The sequence below is a fragment of the Beauveria bassiana genome (genome assembly GCF_000280675.1).
Source record: "Beauveria bassiana ARSEF 2860 unplaced genomic scaffold BBA_S00003, whole genome shotgun sequence".
Classification (NCBI taxonomy): domain Eukaryota; kingdom Fungi; phylum Ascomycota; class Sordariomycetes; order Hypocreales; family Cordycipitaceae; genus Beauveria; species Beauveria bassiana.
The window spans coordinates 1,592,519-1,611,788 of record NW_007930838.1 but is presented as its reverse complement, the minus strand read 5'-3'; the positions used below and the strand labels follow the sequence as shown (position 1 = coordinate 1,611,788).

Here is a 19,270-nt window from a genome sequence, read left to right as displayed (position 1 = left end):
ATTTGGATTCTACGTTTACGTGTACTTTGTGTACGTTTATGTATCATGAATTCACTACGTTTATTACGTTTTTTTGCGTGCCGTGTGCATTATGTGTATGTGTATGTATGTGTATGTATATGTGTATGTGTATGGTGTATTTTGGTTCTGAAGTGGATGATGGTGGTGCACCGCGTAAATTGGTGGAGACGGACATGTTGGAGGACTGACTGAACAGCACTGCACTTTCTGTGGTTTGATGTGGAATCATTGTGTCATATATATTGCATTTGTATTGCATTTGTGAGCCAGAAATTCAAATCTAGGCTCGCAGTGTTGGTCGTGGTTCTACAGGTATTTTATCTATCGTATTTCCGTCCCGCCATCTCCGCTGGCTTCACAGAGCGCCGAGCTCCTTGAGCTTGCTGACAAGGCCGTCGACATCTTCGACCTTGCCACCGCCTTGTCTCGCGGGAGGTTCTGATATCCAGGCATTAGCAAGGTCATCCGTTGTATGCAATTTCCGCCTCTTGCCATGGGAGAGGGGGCAAAAAGAGAAAAGAAGAAAAGAAAAGGACTTACCAGTGACCTTGAGAATCTTGAGGCGGGTCTCGTTGCCGAGGCCGAGATCCCCGAGCTTCAACTTTTCCAGCTTCTTCTTCTTGGCCTTCATAATATTGGGCAGGCTCGCGTACCGGGGCTCATTCAGGCGCAGATCCGTCGTAATCACCATGGGCAGCTTGGCCCTCACCGTCTCCACGCCGCCGTCCACCTCCTTTGTCACGGTGACGGCGTCGGCGTCGCCAAACTCGACCTTGCTCGCCTGCGTCGCCTGCGGCCAGCCCAGCAGGCCCGCGAGCATCTGGCCCGTCTGGCCGGCGTCGTCGTCGATGCTCTGCTTGCCGAGCACGACGAGGTTGCTGCGCTGGCGCTCCACCGTCGCGGCCAGCATCTTGGCCACCGTCAGCGGCTCCAGCTCCTCGCCCTCGGCCAGCTCCACGTGCACGCCGCGGTCCGCGCCCATGGCCATGGCGGTGCGCAGCACGTCTTGCGCCTTGGCCGGGCCGGCGGACACGACGCAAATGTCCTCGACGCCGCCGGGGCTGCGCTTCTTTTCGCGGATGCGCACCGATTCTTCGACCGAGAGCTCGTCAAACGGGTTCATGGAGTGCTTGACGCCGGCCGTCTCGACGCCCGTCTGGGCCTTGTTGACGCGGGGTTTGACCTGTGGGAAAGGGAAGAAGAGACATCAAAACGTCATTAGCTTTTCTCGCGCCCATTTTGCAAAAGAGTTTCCGACAAAGTCGGGGGTAAAAAAAAAAGAGTCGGCAGAAAGGAAATGGCAACATACGGCATAGTCAATGACCCGCTTGATGGGGACGAGAATTCGTAGCGAAGTCATGTTTTGCGTGTTGATTGACGTCTCAATGCCCCCAAGACGAGATGCGTAGAGAAGGTTATAGATGAGGTGGGTTGTACAGGGAAGAAGGCCGGCGGCTTTGACAGGTTAGCTCGCTGCACCGGCTTTGGACTTGTCGCTGTTTGCTATTAGCCCACATGAATCCGACACATGCCGGCTTGCGCCGGCTGCACCCATTTGGACGGCGAAACATGATGTGTGTCACGTGAGTCCGGACAGGTGACCGATCATCGGCACCCGACCGTAAATCCATGTCTTGAAGGATGAAGCCAATCGAGACGTCAGATGGTAGTTGGGGGATATTGACATGTATAAATTTTCTATATTAAAAGAGCTCTATAGCAATTTGCTTGATGCAACTACCCTCCCGACCAATGACACGCCATACACTCCCATGCAAAACGTTTTGTAAAAATGGAAATCATCCGAGCACATGCGAAAATGAATAAAGAGAATTACCATAAAAAAACTGCCCAGGCTGCCCAAATCCTTTGGCTTACCAGTCGTCCCATTCATCATTCTTCTTCTGTGCCGCGGGCGCCGCGCTGCCCTTCTTGCCCACACCCATGGCGCTTGTGCCAATGGAGCTGTTCTTCTGCGGCTTCTGCTGCTTCTGGTCGGCCAGGCTCGAAAACGAGTCCCAAAAGTCCGCTTTGCTCTCGTCAAGTGGCACTTGGCGTCTTCCCGAATGAGACTCGTTGCCGCCCTCGACGAACCGGTTGAATCCCTCCTGGGCGTTCTTGCCAGCCGCCTGCGCCTGCTTGGCAAGCTGCGACGCCGTAAGCTGTGCTTGCTTGGCAAAGTCGCCTTCGGCAAACTGTGGTTTTTGACAAAGTACCGTTAGTAAGAAGAAAACATCTCGCTATATGCATAGCAGCAGTTGCTCGTTTGTTTGCCTACCTTGGTGGCAGTGGGCTGAATGTATCCGTCGTTGACCGTCTTGGCCGTCTTGGTCACGGTGGACGCGAACCAGCCAAGACCAGTTGAGAATGCACCCCACGGATCCTGCTGCAGATCGTTTAATCTGGGCAATGTACTGTAGTCGTCTCTCTTGCTCGACGCCGGCATGTTGCCAAACCCAGCGTACTTGCCGCCCTGGTTTGGGGGCAGGTCGTCGGGCCGCGAGGCATTATCCGCGCCAAGCTTGGCAAAGTACTTGTCGTCCACTTTGACCTTGCCGCTGCCGGTCTGCGCCGGACTCTGGCTGCGGCTGCCGTTTCTGTGGGCGGTGCCGCTCAGCGGCGTGCCCGCGCGCGACGTGGCCGAGCCTGATATGGGTGCCTTGGCGACCGCCGGCGCCGGCGCTGGCTTCTTCTCGCCCGGGACGTAGTCCTTACCCTCGACCTTGCAAGTCAGTCGCTCCTTGTACTCCTCGCCGACCTCGCCGCTGTAGCGCTCCGCAATCGTGGCGTCGTCCCACGAGATGCCGCGCATCTGCGTATCGTCGTGCTCGTCGAAAAAGGTGCGCCAGTTGTCGTTGCCGCCCAGCCGCATGCGCTCGATCTCGCTTGCTTTGAACGCATCCATCGAGATGCTCCGCACAAAGGAAATGTGCACGCCCAGGCCGCGGTGGACGCCCGCGCAGGACAGACAGATGAAGACGCCAAACTTGGGCGAAGCCCACTGCGGGGACGGGGCGTTGCAATCGCAGCAGACATTGTTCTTGGATTCTTTTTGGATCGCGGCCAGCTGTGCAGAAACACGCGTCAGTCGACTCGGCGCACATTACTGCAGGGGAAGGGGGAGATGAGTTGGCATGTGACAAGTGTCCTTACCTTGGATCGCGTCTCCGGGTCTACTTCCCACATCGCCTTGGACGCCATTGTGAAGGACTATGCTGCGTAAGAGGTGCTGAAATCAGGGTCCCTTTGTCGGGCCAAATGTACAACGTCACTCCCTGGTCGAACTTGGGAGTGCTGTCGATATCAGGGAGGAAGCCTACGTTTGTGCCTGCACTGTAGCCCCAGATTATTATGGGACGTTGTCGGATCATAGGCGGGGCAACCGCCACAAGTCGCCTGCTGAAACCAAGAGTGATAACGATTGTAATGCTCTACAACTTATGCATGTAAAATTACTTCCCAGTAGAACACATGAGGTACGTAGTATTGTCCAGTCGCCCATATCAATCGATCAATTAGTTTCATTAGTCTTCTGTCCCAATACATCTAAAGCAAGAATCTCCAGGAGCAGAAAACATCAAAACGTTGCAGGCAAACACATCATCTATGCCATGCTCTTCATGCATTAATATAGATACGAAATCGCCAGCAAATAATTATTATAAGCCACCCAATATCACAGCGTCTATTGAGACGTTCACATCACGATGGTGCGAGAAGGAAATATTGCGTAGCATAATTATGATATTTCGTCGAACATGCGTGCCATATCGTCAACGGTGGTCATAAGGCAAGGCTGAGATGCCAGCGTTGGCCTGTCGTGCTGCCGATTGCTTATTCTTTTAAGCGGTGGCGGTGGCGGCAGGAGCCTCAGTAGCAGCAGCGTCCTTACCAGTGGCCTCACCCTCGGGGGCGTTGGCCTCCTCATCAGTCTTGTCAGGGCTGTCGATAGCAACCTTGACGGCAATCTCACGGCCTTCAATCTCCTTGCCGTTCATTTCGTTGACAGCCTTCTGCTGCAGTTCCTCCGTTGCCAGGGTAACGAAGCCAAAACCACGGCCCTTGCGAGCCTCACCACGAGCCTGCAGCTTCTTGATCATGAAGCGGGGGATGGGGCGCAGGGCAATCTTGGCAGAGGAAGGCTCGAAAGCTTTGAAGAGCTCGATAAGCTGCATAGGTCAAAGGGATTAGCCATCGTGCTGGCATCTGACGGGTAAACTTTTCATACCTTTTCCTCGGTCAAGTCGTAGGGCAGGTTGGCGACCATGACCTTGGTCTTGGAAGCTACGCCATCGGCTGGGGGACCACGCTCACGACGCTCACGGGGCGCGCGAGGCTCTTTCTTGGAAGCCTTGTTTGTCGTGTCAGTTGCCTTCTTGTTGGTAATGTCTTTAAGTGGCTGAACCTCAGTGTTGGCCGTCTCTGCGTCAGCAGCGGGGGCAGGAGCAGCAGCCTCAGTGGTTGCAGCAGGTGCGGCAGTTCCAGTCTCGCCTTCCTTCTTCTCCTCACCCTCCTATGATGAAGTTAGATGATTTTACGGTTCGCGCGCGATGAGTATGGGAAACTTACGGCAGCGCGTCCAGTGCGGGCACCACGACCACCACGGGCGCCACGACCACCACGGCCACGGCCACGGCCAGCAGTGCGACGGCGACCGCCCTCAGCACCGGCACCATCGCCGTTGGAAGCTTCAACCTTCTCGCCAGCGGGCTCGGGCTTGCGAGCGAGCTGGACAGAGACCTTGCGCTCAAGGATCTCCTTGCCGGAGAGCTCCTCAATGGCACGCTCAGCCTCGGTGGGGGTCGAGAGGTCGACGAAAGCGTAGCCGACAGGACGGTCGGTGCGGGGATTCTTGGGGATGGAGACAGACTCGCTGCAAGCGGACCAGAGTTAGCATGTGAAATGGTGATGGTAGATGCGTCAGAGGTAACCATCTCGATTTGCACAGGCAAACGAGGATGGGTGGGCAAGCCTGGACGCGTTGGCCATATGGCAAGAGAAGTATCAACATACACAAGATAGTTCTTGAAAAAGTCCTTCAACTCTCCCTCAGTTGTCGGGTAGGCCAGGTTGCCAATGTACAGACGACGGCCCTCTGCGGCGGAGGCAGAGGCGGCCTCGTTGGCGGCGGCCTTGTCATTGATAGAGGTGTTGCTCAGAGTGTTGGCAAGGTCATTAACGGTGGCATCAGCAACCTTCTCCACGTTGGTAGCAGACATTTTTGAAGATGTGCGTGTTTGTATGGAGATGGATGGCGCGTAGTGTGGCTTGGGGGTATGAATGACGCTTAAAACGATTGCGAGGTCGACGGGGGTTCAGGTATCCTCTGGTGGCGGAGGACGGGACTTGAACTCTGGTGCAATGAGGGAGGGAGTTGGTCAGGGTAGCTTGGTGCCCTAGAATCGGTTGAAAAGTATCGACAGACGACGGTGCGTTGCGCGGAGACACAAGTTAACTTTTTGTTTGTGATGGAGGAGAGGGAAAGGGGGGGAGGCGGCCAAGTCTGGAAAGGAATACTAAATAATATTTTTCGCCACGGCGGCACAGAGTGCAGGCGCGGTGGTGGCCCAGCCCAGCCCAGCCCAGCCCGCCGAGCCCAGCAAAGCCAGCCAGAGGCAATAAGTAGGGGTTGTCAGGTAGTACCTACGTTTCCTACTTTTTTCAACCGTCTTGCCGATTTACCTGAGAGAACCGACATGATCAATAAATTCAACGGGCAGGTGCATGAGCGACCGGTTGCGCCGCAGCCTGCAGGTACCTTGCCTGCGAATAACAGTGGCTGCCCATGAGTACCTCAGGGCAAATGCACAGCAGCCGCCTCGCGAAGCGTTCAGGGGCCGCCACAGCTACCTATTTACTCCAGCTCCCTGCAATTTTCTTGGCTGAGGCTCTACGACATGTCAGGGCACGAATTATGCCTACCTACATTTTCTGTGGCGTGCAGCGTGCCTCGCAATCAATCAAGACTTTAATAGGAGGAGGTACCTAGCAGCGGGGGGACAAAGTAAATGGCCCATAATGAGAACCCTCAAAGTAAGACTACCTTTTTATTTATTTTCTGTTAATTCTAGAAGAGTTATTCTAGTATAAAATAACTAAGATAGTATAACTTATAAGCTAAATAATACTTTCTTCTTTAGATAAATATTTTATCTATTTTCTATAATTTTGATTTTACTTTCCTTCTCTAGGTGCTGGTGTGGTGCAATATGAGGATGGGCCAGCTTTTTTGTCCCCCCCTTGCCTAGGTAGAGGGCGAATAGCGGGCTCCAGACTGTAGCCGTCCCCTAAACAGGATCTTCTGGGCCTTTTGAAGGGAGACGGGCCTGCTCAACCTCTTTGGTATTGGCTCGCGGCTTTCATACAGTGGGTCGTCCTGTTATCCTCTTCCCCACCCCAAGCAAGAGATGCAGCAGGCTACAAGTAGCAAAGTAATTCTTCATTTTGTTCATTCATGCTTAGAGCACCGTGTCAAGGAAATTCAAGATGAAAGGAGATTGTGTTACTTTTGTTTTCAGATAATGTCATCTTTTCCCCTTCGCTATTCAGCCCTCTTAATACAATCTGCTGTGTTACCATTCAATCCCTCCAGTCACGTGGACGCGACGCAACAAGCTTTTGCCAGGTGTCTGCGCAACTTGCTATGCCCTCCAGCTCACCGCTACTAATAACGTTGCTCGGCACCCCTTCACGTACCAGCACTCCCACGCCGATTGAGCAATTGCGGCAGCCCGGAATCGCACTTATATCGATTCGATGCTGCTTCTTTCCATTCCTCCCTTGTCATGACCGCGTTTACATCCGTCGCCTCCCGCAGGCACTTGATAGCCCGTCCCAGTCACTGAGAGGAAGCTGTAACAAAACGCAAACAAGTGCTGCGCGCCAGGCGACCTGGGCCCTTTCCCCTCGGAATCTTTGCAAAGATGGCCTCTTCTGCTCCAATGACCCCTTTTCCAGCATATATAAATTCGCCACGGGAAGCAGCATGACCGGAGATTTAAAAGCCTCTGCCGCCGCCGCCGTGTGCGCCCACACCCAATCAATAACACCCCGTGATATTGAGACTGTTGTCCACCAAGACGTGATGCCCTTTATCATCGTCGTGCTTGAGATACACCTTCCCATCGCAAGCAGCTGCGGGCGTCGAGACGGGCACCAAGTCGAGCAGGAAGCAACGCAACAATTACACGTCGACCGGCCGTTGCGCATACTTTTCCTTACCTAAAGTCCTATCTAGTATGGCCGCAGATGGCATCTGAGGTACTGCGTGGCAAAGTGAAAGGGGCTGCAGACTCTCAGCTGGCGAAACATCATGCCCAGCAACGATACGTGAGCTGGGCACTTCCAGGCGTATTCAGAGAATCAAAATCCGGCTGAGAATACCTGTGAAACTCAATCAGTGCAAGCTGTTCCAGGGCCTTGCGCCGCTAGCCTGAGCTTTTGCCTGGAAGCTTTTCAAGGGAAGATACCCGGCCCGTACAGGACCTCTGCCGTGGTCCAGAGCATAGTCATGCATCTTGGGCGTCGCCAGGGCTGTCGTCTCCAGAAACCTGAAAGTAGCCACTTTGCTCTAAAGAATGTAGTTCCGTACGGCGAGCGGAGGCGGCGAGGTCTTTAATCGGCGTATATGAGCAAGCCAGACCACGCCGTCTGCCAAGAGAATCTCGACATGACAGTTCATGCCACCCATTCGAGATGTGCGCTTTGCCGTTTCATCCTGGAATGGTGCAATGGTGCAATGGAGCAGTCGATCCCTTGTCGCAAGAACGAGGCGTGTGCTTCCCAAGCATCGATATTGATCTTGCCGAGAAGAGCGAACAATTCGTCGTCTTATGCGCGCAGAGATGAGGGTTGAAGAGCAAGCAACCTCCCTCTTGTCGCACAACGGGTTGGTGCATGCTCCAACATCGCAATGTTATGGAGGCATGTTGAGAGACAAACCCGGTCGGTGTCGGTATTGATCCTCAGTATGGCGTTGACCAGATCTTCCAGGTGGATTGCTACTCGCAAGTGCAAACTTTCGCCTGCTTATATACCTGTACAGTAGCCTGTCTGTCCTTTGAAAGCAGTGCAACATGGCCCATTACAAGAAAAGAATTTTCCAGAAAACTCTTCGCGACAGTTCATATGGGTGACACCTAATAAATTACTTGGTTTCACGAACGCATATAGCACAAATTGGCGACGCAGTGAACGAAGATCCTTGTTCTTTCTGGCATCTCCCCATTTTCCGCTTGTCATTTTCATCGGTTATTATTATTCTTTCAAATTAGTTGAGAAAATGCGGAAATAGTACTTGGTCATTGCCCTTTTACGTTCAAGTACCTCGCGCAGGACACCCCACCATCAAGTTGGCCCAACATAAGCACAATGCTGCGCTTACATATCTTGCAAACTTCTTGCTCGAACCACTATCAATTTGTCTAGCGTGCTTTTATCATGATCGCGCAGCGACCTACTCAATCGCGGCTCTCGGCTACGACTTGGTGGCTCTCCCATAATTTACGCCGCCATCGGCTCTAGACCCGGTTTTCTGTCAACGTCTTGCCGCTTCCACAAGCGCAGGAATTCGCCGAAGCTGCAGCAACACGACGGTAACCTGCCATTTATCCCGCCAACCCTTTGCTGGCCCGTACCGCACAAAGGACATTGCATGGAAACTCACGCTGAATATCTACGCACCCTGGAGCGATAAGGAGGCCTGCTGCGCGGCGCGGCGCAAAACGTATTGCTGGATAAGATGACTGCCGCGCAGCCAAGGACCGTGCTGGTCCTGTACGGCTCCGAGACGGGCAACGCGCAGGAATTGGCCGAGGAGCTGGGAAGGACATGCCAGCGCCTGCATTTTCAAAGCACCGTCGAAGAGATGAGTGCCGTGACACTGGTTCGTCCTTCTTACATGTCGCACCCGACAATCAACTGACCTGCGGATGACGGGACGGTAGCGAGCGCTGCTGCAAAATGAACTTGTCATCTTTGTCATTTCTACCACGGGGCAAGGTGATATGCCGCACAACTCAACTCTATTCTGGAAGAGGCTCCTTCAGAGAAAACTACCGGCAGACTGCCTGGCGCCGGTTCAATACACGTGTTTTGGGCTCGGTGATAGTACATATCTCAAGTGAGTGTTCAAGCACTGTCTTGCTTGACATTCATGGCTTGTTTTGTCTCAAAGTCGTCTAGTTAACCCGCAAAACAGATTCAACTGGGCTGCGCGCAAATTGATCCGGCGTTTGGGCCAGCTGGGCGCCTCGGCATTTTACGACACATTCGAGGCTGACGAGCAGTTTCCTGATGGGTAAGTCGCCGCCTCCTTTTCATTCCGATGCCATCTACTTACACATGCAGCATCGAAGGGTCGTTCTCTCGCTGGTCAAGCGGGCTCTCCAAGCACTTGTTGGAGAAGCATCCACACCCCGATGGACTAAAGCCCATCCCCGAAGATGCCATCCTTCCACCTCGCTGGTCATTGGAACCAGCTCTTCGGGAGATTGTGGCCGCCACCTCTGAGCCCCAAGTGAACGGCGACTCCCCCGCCCAACGGTCCTTGCCCGCTACGCCTCCAATAGACCTCCTCCCCGTTCCTGACGGCTGGACAGCCACCCTCGCCGCCAACACGCGGACCACCCCCGAGTCTCATTGGCAAGACGTCCGCCTCGTCTCCTTCGACATCCCGCCTCGACCTAGCACCACTCCATCTTCCTTCGGCGGCCAAGCTACCACGTCCGAACCCCTCCGGTGCCAGCCCGGCGACTGCCTCACCATCTACCCCAAAAATTTTCCCGAAGACGCTCAGCGGCTCATCACCCTCATGGGCTGGGACGCCATCGCCGACGCGCCCCTCGACCTGTCCCGATGCGCCGCGCTTCCCCGCGGCCTCTTTGCCCCGCCGCAGACGACCCTGCGCAGTCTGCTCCTGCACAATGTCGACGTGACAGCCATCCCGCGCCGCTCGTTCCTCAAGAGCATGTCCTTCTTCTCCGACGACGCCTACCACAGAGAGCGCCTGCTCGAGTTCACCGCGCCCGAGTACGTGGACGAGTACTTTGACTATGCCACGCGCGCGCGCCGCACCATCATCGAGGTACTCGAGGAGTTTACGTCGGTGCGGCTGCCCGCCGCGCGGCTCCTCGACATCTTCCCGCTGATTCGCGGTCGCGACTTTAGCATTGCCAACGGAGGAGAGCAGCTGCGCCATCCCGCGGCAGCACCCACGTCGCAGAATGGAACTGCCGTTGCCGCCGCCGCCGCCGCCGCCACTACGCGCGTCGACCTGCTCGTCGCCCTCGTCCGCTACCAGACCGTCCTGCGCAAGCCCCGTCAGGGCCTCTGCTCGCGCTACCTCGCGGACCTGCCCGTCGGCGCCACCCTCACCGTCACCAAAAAGGACGTGCAGTCGCCCATCCACGGCGCCGCCCACGCCCGCCGGCCGCTCATCGCCATGGCCACCGGCACTGGCGTCGCGCCCGTCCGCAGCCTCATCCACGAGCGTCTGACGCACGACGCCATCGGGCCCATGCTCCTCTTTTTCGGAAACCGCAACCGCGCCGCCGACTACTTTTTCGAGACGGAGTGGGCGGTCCTAGGCAGCGAAGCGGCGGCGGCGGCGGCGGCGGAGGACAAAGGCAATAACGACGACGACGACGACGACGACGACGATGATGACGGCCGACGACGACGACGGTTGCTCACCATCTTTCCCGCCTTCTCGCGCGACCAGCGCCAAAAGGTCTACGTGCAGGACCTCGTGAGGCGCGAGGCGGCCGCGCTGGCGAGGCTCATCCCGCAGAGACCCATCTTTGCCGTGTGTGGCGGGTCGTCGCGCATGGCCGAGGCGTGCAAGGCGGCTGTGTGGGAGCCGTTCTTGGCGGGCGACGACGACGATGACGATGCGGCCCGGGAGGAGCGCAAGAGGATGCTCGACGCGGTAACGTGGTGGCAGGAGATTTGGTAGGCCGGCAATGTGGATGATAGACGACTGGGGATAAGAGTTACTGCTCGTCGTGGTTGGCTATGTAGCAAGGTTGAGGGATAAATATATAGTACATGATGTATATGATGCAACGAAATCGAAAAGTTGGTTCAAAGTCCTTTGCCTTTTCCGACTGGCATATTTCACAGTGACATGCCAACAGCACCGTTATTAAAGTGTAGAGATGGAGAGCCAAGATATGAAGAAATTGTTTGGATTTAATAGTAATTCCTTGTCAAGAGCATCGCTCCAACTGAATAGCTTCATCTGGTATCAGGTTGACCAACCCGCCCACGTCCCACATATTTCCAGTATCGATGAGGAGATTTCATTTCCTTCTCTTACTGCGCGGAAACGACGATAAAAAAATAAGAGAAAACAAGAGCAGTTATGCGCGAGCCCCGTAGAGAAAGACGGGTTCGCGTCATACAACAACAAAACGTACATGATGGCGTGCTTGATTAAAGCGTGCCAGTAAAAGAAAGGTGGGTGGATATCGATGAGAGAGGTCTTGAGAGGGAGAGAGAGAAAATCGGATGAGAAAGACAAAAAAGAAGAACAAAACAGGAATGGGGAAACCTTGAACCGCCTATTCTCTTTGGGGAAAAAAAAACCGCGCTGGTGCCCAAACACGCTACCGCCAACTCCAAATGCCCAAACTCCAATATGAAAAAAGGAAACCAAACCAAAATTCTGCTCGCAAATGTAATGATCGTTGTGGGGGTGCTTCTTACCACACCCCTATCCAAAATGGCAAAAAAACATATCTTCTTTGCCACATTAAGTTATTATTCCAAGTCATACAAGCCCTGCTTCTTTTCAGTGAATTGCTTTCATCATTCTTCTTCCCAGCTGTAGCGCTTCTCCGCCATCTGTGGAACGTGAATGAGATCGCCACCGCCGATGCGCCCGCCGCTGCTATGTGAACCAGCGCCACTCTTGTCGCTTGTAGGCGAAACGTTTTCTTCTTCCGTTCGCTCGGGCAAAACGGTACGGATGAGGGGATCAACAAGGGCTGGCGGTCGATTGACATTTTGTGAGCCCAGCGAACGCGAGACAGACGTGGATTGACGCGTCAATTCTTCCACCATGGCGTCCTCCTCGTCCGTGTAATTGCTGCCGAGGCTGCCTGTTGAGGGTCGGTGATGTGAATGGTGAGCTGGTCCAGTCCACGATTGTTCACGTGTTGCAGATGCACTGGGTAACATCTGCTGCTTGAACAAGGAGACATTTTCTGGAAGAGGACCAAGGCACACGACTTTCGAGGGTTCGATGGGTGTTCTTTGGAAAGATGCTTGTGGGAGCGGAAAGGAAACTTTTCTCTCGCGGCTCTGCTCTTGGCCGTTTGAGTTTGATGAGGAGTTGGAGTCGGACCGCCTTGCACTGCCATATTCGCTTGATGTGCCATTCATCGTGTTGGAGCCTGCGCGACGTCTACCTGTAGAGCCAGACTGCGAAGAAGCTGAGTTCGGGTGCAGCGATGCAGTGATGGGCGATGGCAGGTCGTTGGTGTTCCAGTCGGTGCGAGGAGAAACCGGCGAAGGTAGAGTGCCTGGCAGAGAGTTGGTCCCTAGACCCTCGTGTGACCGCACTGGAGATACGTTATGGAAGTGGTATGTAGGTTGCGGGTGGGGAATGGTTGTAGTCCGAACTACGTTTGTATCAATGTGCATGTCTTTTTCAGCTGGCACAATACCATTCTCTGGAGGCGCATAGGCCGGGACAGGTCCTGCTAGCTGTCGAGCAAGCTTGCGTCTGGCGAGCTCGTAAGCGCTAAGGTTCTGCGAGTCGTCGGTTCCTGCCACTGTGCCACCCAAAACAGAGTCATCATCCTCGTTGTGAGCGGCAAGCTCAGCTGGAGGTAACGGTGCCGGCAGCTCGTATATCTCCGAAGCGGGTGCCTCCGTAGGAGCACTCGTTCTAGTTGTGGTGGTTGTGCGTCTTGAACGCTTCCTGCGAACAATTTTCGACAGAATGCGAGAGACTGGAGTCATGGGAGATTCAGGAGAAATAGTTGACGAACTGTCTTGTGACTCGGCTTCCTTGGCGGCGGTCTCGCCGTGCTTCTTCTGCTTGCGGCGACGATTCCAGAAACAAAGTGCGGCCAGGAGCAGGGTGCAAAAGGCAACGACACCAACGGCGATTCCAATCATCTGAGGTGTTGTCAGACCGTGATGATCCTTGGTAGGTGGAGGTCGTGGGTACGGGCTGTTGCTCGGTTGCTTGATGAGATTCAATTTGATATCAGTATCGGGATCACGTGGAAAGGCTGCCTGGTGCAGGCTGAAGACGCCAGAGTCGAATTTTGTGCGAATGTAAGCTTCTTGTAGAAAAGAGCGGCCAATGATGATACTGCTGCTATTCGTAGCTTTACGGAGCATAAAGTAAGGCACAGCGGGCTGTCCATACTTGATGGCCTCCTTGGCAAAAGGGTATTGGAGGGAACCGACGAAAGCCTTGATGGGAACGGTAATGTTGACAACTCCGGGAGCACTAAGAGGAAGACCGAAGTTGTCATTGTTGTCAATGCTGGCAAGACTGAAAGTAAACGAGTAAGCGTTGGAGGTGGAATAGTCTTGATACTGGGTGTTGGTTAACGTGTATAATTTGTATGTGTCGTTGTAGGTGAGGTTGAGGGCGGATGCGAACGACTCGCAGATGCTTTCGGGCAACCACAGATAAGGTGTAGTGCTATCGACGAGGGCCATGAAGGTATCGTTGTAACTAGACAATTTGTTGATGGATGAGTCCCATCCATGGGGCTTGCGATCATTGAACACGTTGATACTGCGAACGTTGACGCGAGGCGAATTGTCTGATTGTGTGATGGTGAAGAGAGTGTCGTGGTCAACAAGGCGTGCGGAATCGAAACCACCGAGCGTCAAGGAACCGGGCATATTCTTGTAGCTCGCTCCAGCAGTATAGCCATAGCTGTAGCTGGGAATCCAGCCAAACGTCTTCACAGCTTGGGTGAGAGCCGACTCGCCAATATTCCCCTTGAAGCGACCCTGAGATATCCCGAGACCAAATAGACCGTTGAAATAATCGGTTGTGTTGTATGCGGCAACAAGAACGCTGCTCATGCCGAAAGCAATATTGGTGAAGGGACTCCAGGTGTTGATGTTGTCGATGCCATAGGCGCCGTTGCCTCCGTAGCCCAAGTACTCGAGGCCGAGAAAGTACTGTCCCCATGAAGTCCATCGCTTTGAGTCGCCAGGCGTGTAAATACCACCCCGCGCAGTCATGCAATGTTGCTCTTCTGTTGAAATTGTTAGTCAACGGTCTGGCGTACGCCGCTTGTTTTCCAACGGCGCTGGGAGCCTGTAGAGGGCGTTTGCGGAGGCAGCAACGTACTACTTTGGCAACCACCCGGGCCGACTGCCCATAGCTCTGACAGAGAAGTACTGGGTATGATATTTACGAGGTCTGATTCGGTACCTAAGAGAAAGCGAACGGTTGACCAGTTGCCATCAATGCCAAGCCTATGTAATAAGAGGTCAGGATTCAAGCCCTTGAGAGAATAGCACAGTCCACGAAATGACGACAGGGTTGACGTACCAGTCGCCGTAGGGAATGGAAACCGCGGCGGGATCGTAGGCATTGACGAAGACAGCCGTGGCAGCGACAGATGCGGCGGCGGCCATTCGACTCGACCGCATAGCGTCGCCAAGTGTCAAGCGACACGATGCAGAAAACTTGCTCTTAGCGAGCAGACTTGAGCGCGGGCTCACCAGGATGGGATGCGACTTGGTTCGGTCAAGAGGTGAACGGTGGTCGGAGTTGCACAGTCGGATGCGCAGGATCCATATGGGGGTTGTTCAAATCGCAAAGCGGGTTGCACGAGAGATCATGGTCGGTACAGCGCGCGGGGAGCAACAAACAAGAGATGCAATGGCGTCTGGTGGCTGTAGACAGTCGGCAGGTTCTACTATAGTCGACAGTCCGGCAAGACCCTCGGAAAAAAAAAATGCCAAGATTCGCAAGGAAGAAAAAGCGAATGTCAATTTGTCGAGAGTCGGAAAAGAGTGGTCGTGTGAGAGAGAAACAAGGTTGGCGAGTAAGGGAAAAGAATGGTGGATGGGATGGGATAAGGATGGTATGGGACGGCAGAGGCAAAGAGGGAGCGGCGTTGGTGTGGGATGGGCCTGGTAGGTATGAGCCAGTATCTCTCGGTCTCTGGAGCAGAGAATGAGACTTGTGTCTTGTCTAGGGGACGAGAGCCAGCGGCCCAGTGACTCCAGTGACTCCAGTGAGCGACCCAGCCGCGGTACAGAGACAACGCCGCTATACCTACGCACTGGTGAGGTACCTTGGGTTCTGATGATATTCGGCGCACTTTCAGCACCGAGTTACGCTATTGTCAGTGCGTTGAGGTATTACAGGCAGGCACTTGGAGGGGCCACGGGGAGTCTTTGGCTGCCATGTGCTGAAGCAACGTCGCAATGAGGACACTGCGAGTGCGTGGGCACAAGGACATTCACATCTACTGGAAGGAAAAAAAAAAAAAAAGTTCGCGCTGCGGGGGGCAAAGGTCTCAGCAAGCAATCATCAGGAATGTCTCCCTCGGCCTCCCGTCGCTTGCACCCGCACTTGTGACAAGAGCCAGGTGCAAGCTGGTAGGTACTCTCAAGTAACACCTTATTAGCATGCAAAATGGACGGGCAGGTACTTTCGCTTCCCCGCATCCCACCCACCCACATAAAGTATTCGGCATTACCTACGCCAACCGTAGGTACTGTACCTGCCTTGCTTGCTCGCTACCTTTTACTCTGTGCACTACGGATTACCGCCTGTCTAGTACCTATCCACCAAGCCGCGTTCCAGGGAGCGATCACCAGCCCACGCCAAGCCTCGCCGCCGCTTTTACCCTCGTCCCGCCCGCGACGCGACATGCAAAAAAAAAGGAAAAAAAGCAAGACACTCTCATCAGCCTGAGTCAACATCACACGTCGTCTCCTTTCACCAGCACTGCTGCCAATTTCCACAGTCTCACCTTTTTTTGAGGGGAGCCCTCGAGCTCCCTGGTCTGTCTTGCCGATGACCACGACTCTTGGACCTCTTTGGGCAAGCCGCGCAACCGCGGCCCCAGGCAATGGACTGATTGACTGATTGATTACCCTTTCTACTCCATACGGAGTACGGATTCATCATTCCCGTGTGTTACTGTTTTTTTCTTTTTCTTTCTTTTTGCTGTGCGTCTCGATGAAGCTCTCCGCTCTCGCCAGGGTCCTGATGCCAGGATATGAATGCTCTATCAGTATGTGATCAAAGAGCCCTGCCACACGACCCTCGCATCAAATGACAGAAACAATGTAGAGGTGACGAATCAACCATCATTTCTGGATGAAACGGTCATAAACGCCTCCTCCACGCGTCAATCCCTCCCAGCGCCCCGCCTCTCTCTTCGTCTCAACTCCCGATAGGCCAACAGCCACTCTGCCTGCTCCCGTCTAAATGACGATGCCCAGCATTGTCCGGGCACCCGGCGCACTGGGGAAGGGAGAAGGTTCGCTAAATAAATATGGAGTTGGGCAACACCAGCCAGATGAAAAAGCCCCCCCCCTCGTTCGTGATGAAAAAAAAGGAAGAATAAGAGAGAGGAAAAGAAAAGAAAAAATAGAGAGAGAGAGGGCGAGGCAATTTGGTCCGAGGCTAGAAAAGCAGCGCGACAACTAGTCCTGATGCGAATTGCAATGGCTGAGAGAACATGCCAGAGGTGAAAGGGTTGATTGAACTGGTGTAACTGTGAGAATTGAACAAGTGGGCCGTGGCAGCAGATGGGTGGGTGGACTCATTCCCCAAGTGGCTGACAGGCCCAAACTTCCAGTTTTTCTGTGCTGCTGACAGCTGTTGACTGACATATTCGTAACTACCTACGTACACTCGCACTGTTACGCTGGTGATGCAATACTGCCATGCGGTACGCGGCGCGGGACGCGGGCCGATCAAGGGCACTATGAATACAAAGCTGGTTCAAGGGTTACTGTGTTACTCTGTCATGCTGCGCAAGTTCTTGCCCTGATGCGATGTTGTAAGAGGTAGATGACCAGCGCACAGCATGATCAGTGACGGGCACATTGTGGGCACATTGTGGGCACATGTACGGATACGTGACAGACTTTATCTCTGACTTTCTGCATGGCATCTGATGCGCGTTTCGCATTTGTGCTTTGCATGGCTTATGCAGGATGGTGAATGGTCGGTCATTCATCGTTTACCCAAGGCGGTTCTATTGCCCGCCTGGTCTATAACACAATCGGCAAGGGTGCTACTTTACCCTGTCCATAACTCGACGACACATATCATCACTCGACGAACTAGTTAAAATCAGAACTACCGAAAGCGCCCGCCCTTCTCGCCACCAGCCAGAGTCAAATTCTGGTCAAGCTAGCTGGCAATTGAGGCATATGCGGTAGTCTCCATGAGCTCGGTTCTGCACGGCCAGCTGTCTGGAATGCGCAATTGGCTGACGTTTTGCTGATCGCTTCGCGAACTGCCTGGCGCGCCACTTCACAACTTTTCTGCCTCTAGTGGTTCGCTATTCATTGCTAGTGGTCGCAAAACCAGTTGCTAGGGTGGCCGCCGCCAGATTCGTGTGGGGAATGCGCGTGTTTTTGCTGATGATGAATCAATCTCAATTCTAATTCAGCATCGAGGGCGGCTTGCCATGTGTCGCCGCTGGAATCTGGTTTTGTTGGTCGCTGCTGTTGTCGGGTCGGGTTTTTGATGTCTTGTTTCTCGCTGTTTTATTTTTGGCATCACGAAATGGTTGGCAGATCAATGGTCAATGATATGATGATGATGAAACAAGTTGGCACCGCACACACCAGCGACTTTGAATCATTGGAACAACATACCCTACTCCCTCTGGCAATTTGGTCAAAACGGTCAAGGTCTCTCGTACGTGGACTGTATAGATGAAAGAGTCTGGTGAGGAGGGATGGATTGCCGACAGTCGTCAATCTGTCAACCCCAATGACAGCACTCAGCAGCTAACGGCAATGCCAAAACGGCGAGGCCCTTTGATGATGCACCACAAAGTCACCGTCTGTTCAAGGGTAAATAGGCAGGCAAGAAGGGGGTACGCTCTTCATATTCATCATGGACGTTGTACGGTTGTAGCGTAGCAACTACGTACGTTTGTGCTGATTCGTGGGAATTCATCTGTACCAGGTTCTAGTTACTCAGCCAGGGGCCAGCGGGAGCGTCAAACAGGGATGATCCATCATAGCATTGATTAACCTCGAGAGCCAATGCAAGAATCCCCACTGACACGCGCGCATCATGTCGGGGGTGGCTCTCGAGCCTCATTGTGAGTGGCAGCAATCCAACCCCAAGTCTGGTGTAACCGGCCCGTTCTGTACCAGTGCGGTCACTGCCTGGTCGGTCGGTCAGCAGAGCCGAGAGAGTGAGAAAAAAGCAGACCAGGCGAAAAACAGAAGGTCAAAGCTCACGAGGTTTATTATGCCCCCTCCGACCAGCCGGTGGCTTGCTTTGGGCCGCCCACCCAGTTGCCAGTTGCCAGTGCAGTGCACCCACCACCACCGGAAGGGGCCAGAAGTATCCCCGCTGGGTTGCGCCATTGCCAACCTTCTCCAACTAGTTACCCAAGTGCTGTGCTTTGAAGTTGACGACCCCCTTCTAACACCTACCGAATCGGTGCGAGTGCAAATGGATGATGGACATTAACAGAACGCAATAGCACAGCGCCCGATGGGTGCGCAATGTGGTAGGTGAATCTGCAATGACAGCTGGCCCCCAGCCTTGGCGGGAAGCCAATGACTTTGGGGCAGAGGGTGTTTGTTGTGCTCTTTGATGGATAGAAATCGCATCAACATGATTGATTCAGGTGATTGATTGTACGGATATGGGCATCTGTACAAAGTACTGGTAGTTTGATTTTGGTAACGACAATGTGTCTCCTTCCAACTGTCTATTTTGGTGCTGTTCGGATAAATTTAGAGGCCACCACACAAGAATCTCAAGAAGAAACGTGAGATGATGTCTAAAGAGGGCAAAAATGTCTCGAATGCAATCATTGACAGGAGACAAGGAAAATTGGTCTGCCCCTGGGGCCGCACGATGGTCCGATAGAGGCAGAGTTATTACCAGTATGCGAGGGGGCGGCAAGACATTTTCACAGTGTGCATGATGAAATGAGCCCACTGCAAATTTGGACACGCGATCGAGGCTGCGCGAATGAGACACAGCTGGGGAGCCACGCCACGCTCCACTGGCATGACAATTCGTCCCTTTCTTCCTTTTCCACTTCGTCTC

General features: G+C 53.8%; 5 protein-coding genes across 5 annotated transcripts; 1 reads left to right on the top strand and 4 right to left on the bottom strand.

Moving 5' to 3' along the window:
* Window positions 1-376: 376 nt before the first annotated feature.
* Window positions 377-1,381, bottom strand: BBA_01732 (electron transfer flavoprotein beta-subunit; the record flags this gene model as incomplete). Its single annotated transcript, XM_008596829.1, has 3 exons — window positions 377-459; window positions 562-1,204; window positions 1,331-1,381. The coding sequence occupies 3 exons, from the start codon at window positions 1,379-1,381 to the stop codon at window positions 377-379; spliced, it is 777 nt and encodes a 258-aa protein (XP_008595051.1).
* Window positions 1,382-1,895: 514 nt separating this feature from the next.
* On the bottom strand, window positions 1,896-3,222 carry BBA_01731 (ADP-ribosylation factor GTPase-activating protein GCS1; the record flags this gene model as incomplete). Its single annotated transcript, XM_008596828.1, has 3 exons — window positions 1,896-2,216; window positions 2,300-3,088; window positions 3,175-3,222. 3 exons carry the CDS (start codon window positions 3,220-3,222, stop codon window positions 1,896-1,898), a joined length of 1,158 nt encoding a protein of 385 aa, XP_008595050.1.
* Window positions 3,223-3,863: 641 nt separating this feature from the next.
* On the bottom strand, window positions 3,864-5,240 carry BBA_01730 (RNA recognition domain-containing protein; the record flags this gene model as incomplete). Its single annotated transcript, XM_008596827.1, has 4 exons — window positions 3,864-4,190; window positions 4,250-4,534; window positions 4,591-4,894; window positions 5,035-5,240. The coding sequence occupies 4 exons, from the start codon at window positions 5,238-5,240 to the stop codon at window positions 3,864-3,866; spliced, it is 1,122 nt and encodes a 373-aa protein (XP_008595049.1).
* A 3,521-nt stretch (window positions 5,241-8,761) lies between these two features.
* Window positions 8,762-10,975, top strand: BBA_01729 (Riboflavin synthase-like beta-barrel; the record flags this gene model as incomplete). Its single annotated transcript, XM_008596826.1, has 4 exons — window positions 8,762-8,905; window positions 8,967-9,142; window positions 9,221-9,319; window positions 9,370-10,975. 4 exons carry the CDS (start codon window positions 8,762-8,764, stop codon window positions 10,973-10,975), a joined length of 2,025 nt encoding a protein of 674 aa, XP_008595048.1.
* An 854-nt stretch (window positions 10,976-11,829) lies between these two features.
* BBA_01728 (eukaryotic aspartyl protease) lies at window positions 11,830-14,652 on the bottom strand (the record flags this gene model as incomplete). The annotated part of the gene is made up of 3 exons (XM_008596825.1): window positions 11,830-14,252; window positions 14,348-14,475; window positions 14,552-14,652. The coding sequence occupies 3 exons, from the start codon at window positions 14,650-14,652 to the stop codon at window positions 11,830-11,832; spliced, it is 2,652 nt and encodes an 883-aa protein (XP_008595047.1).
* Between the last annotated feature and the right edge of the window lie 4,618 nt (window positions 14,653-19,270).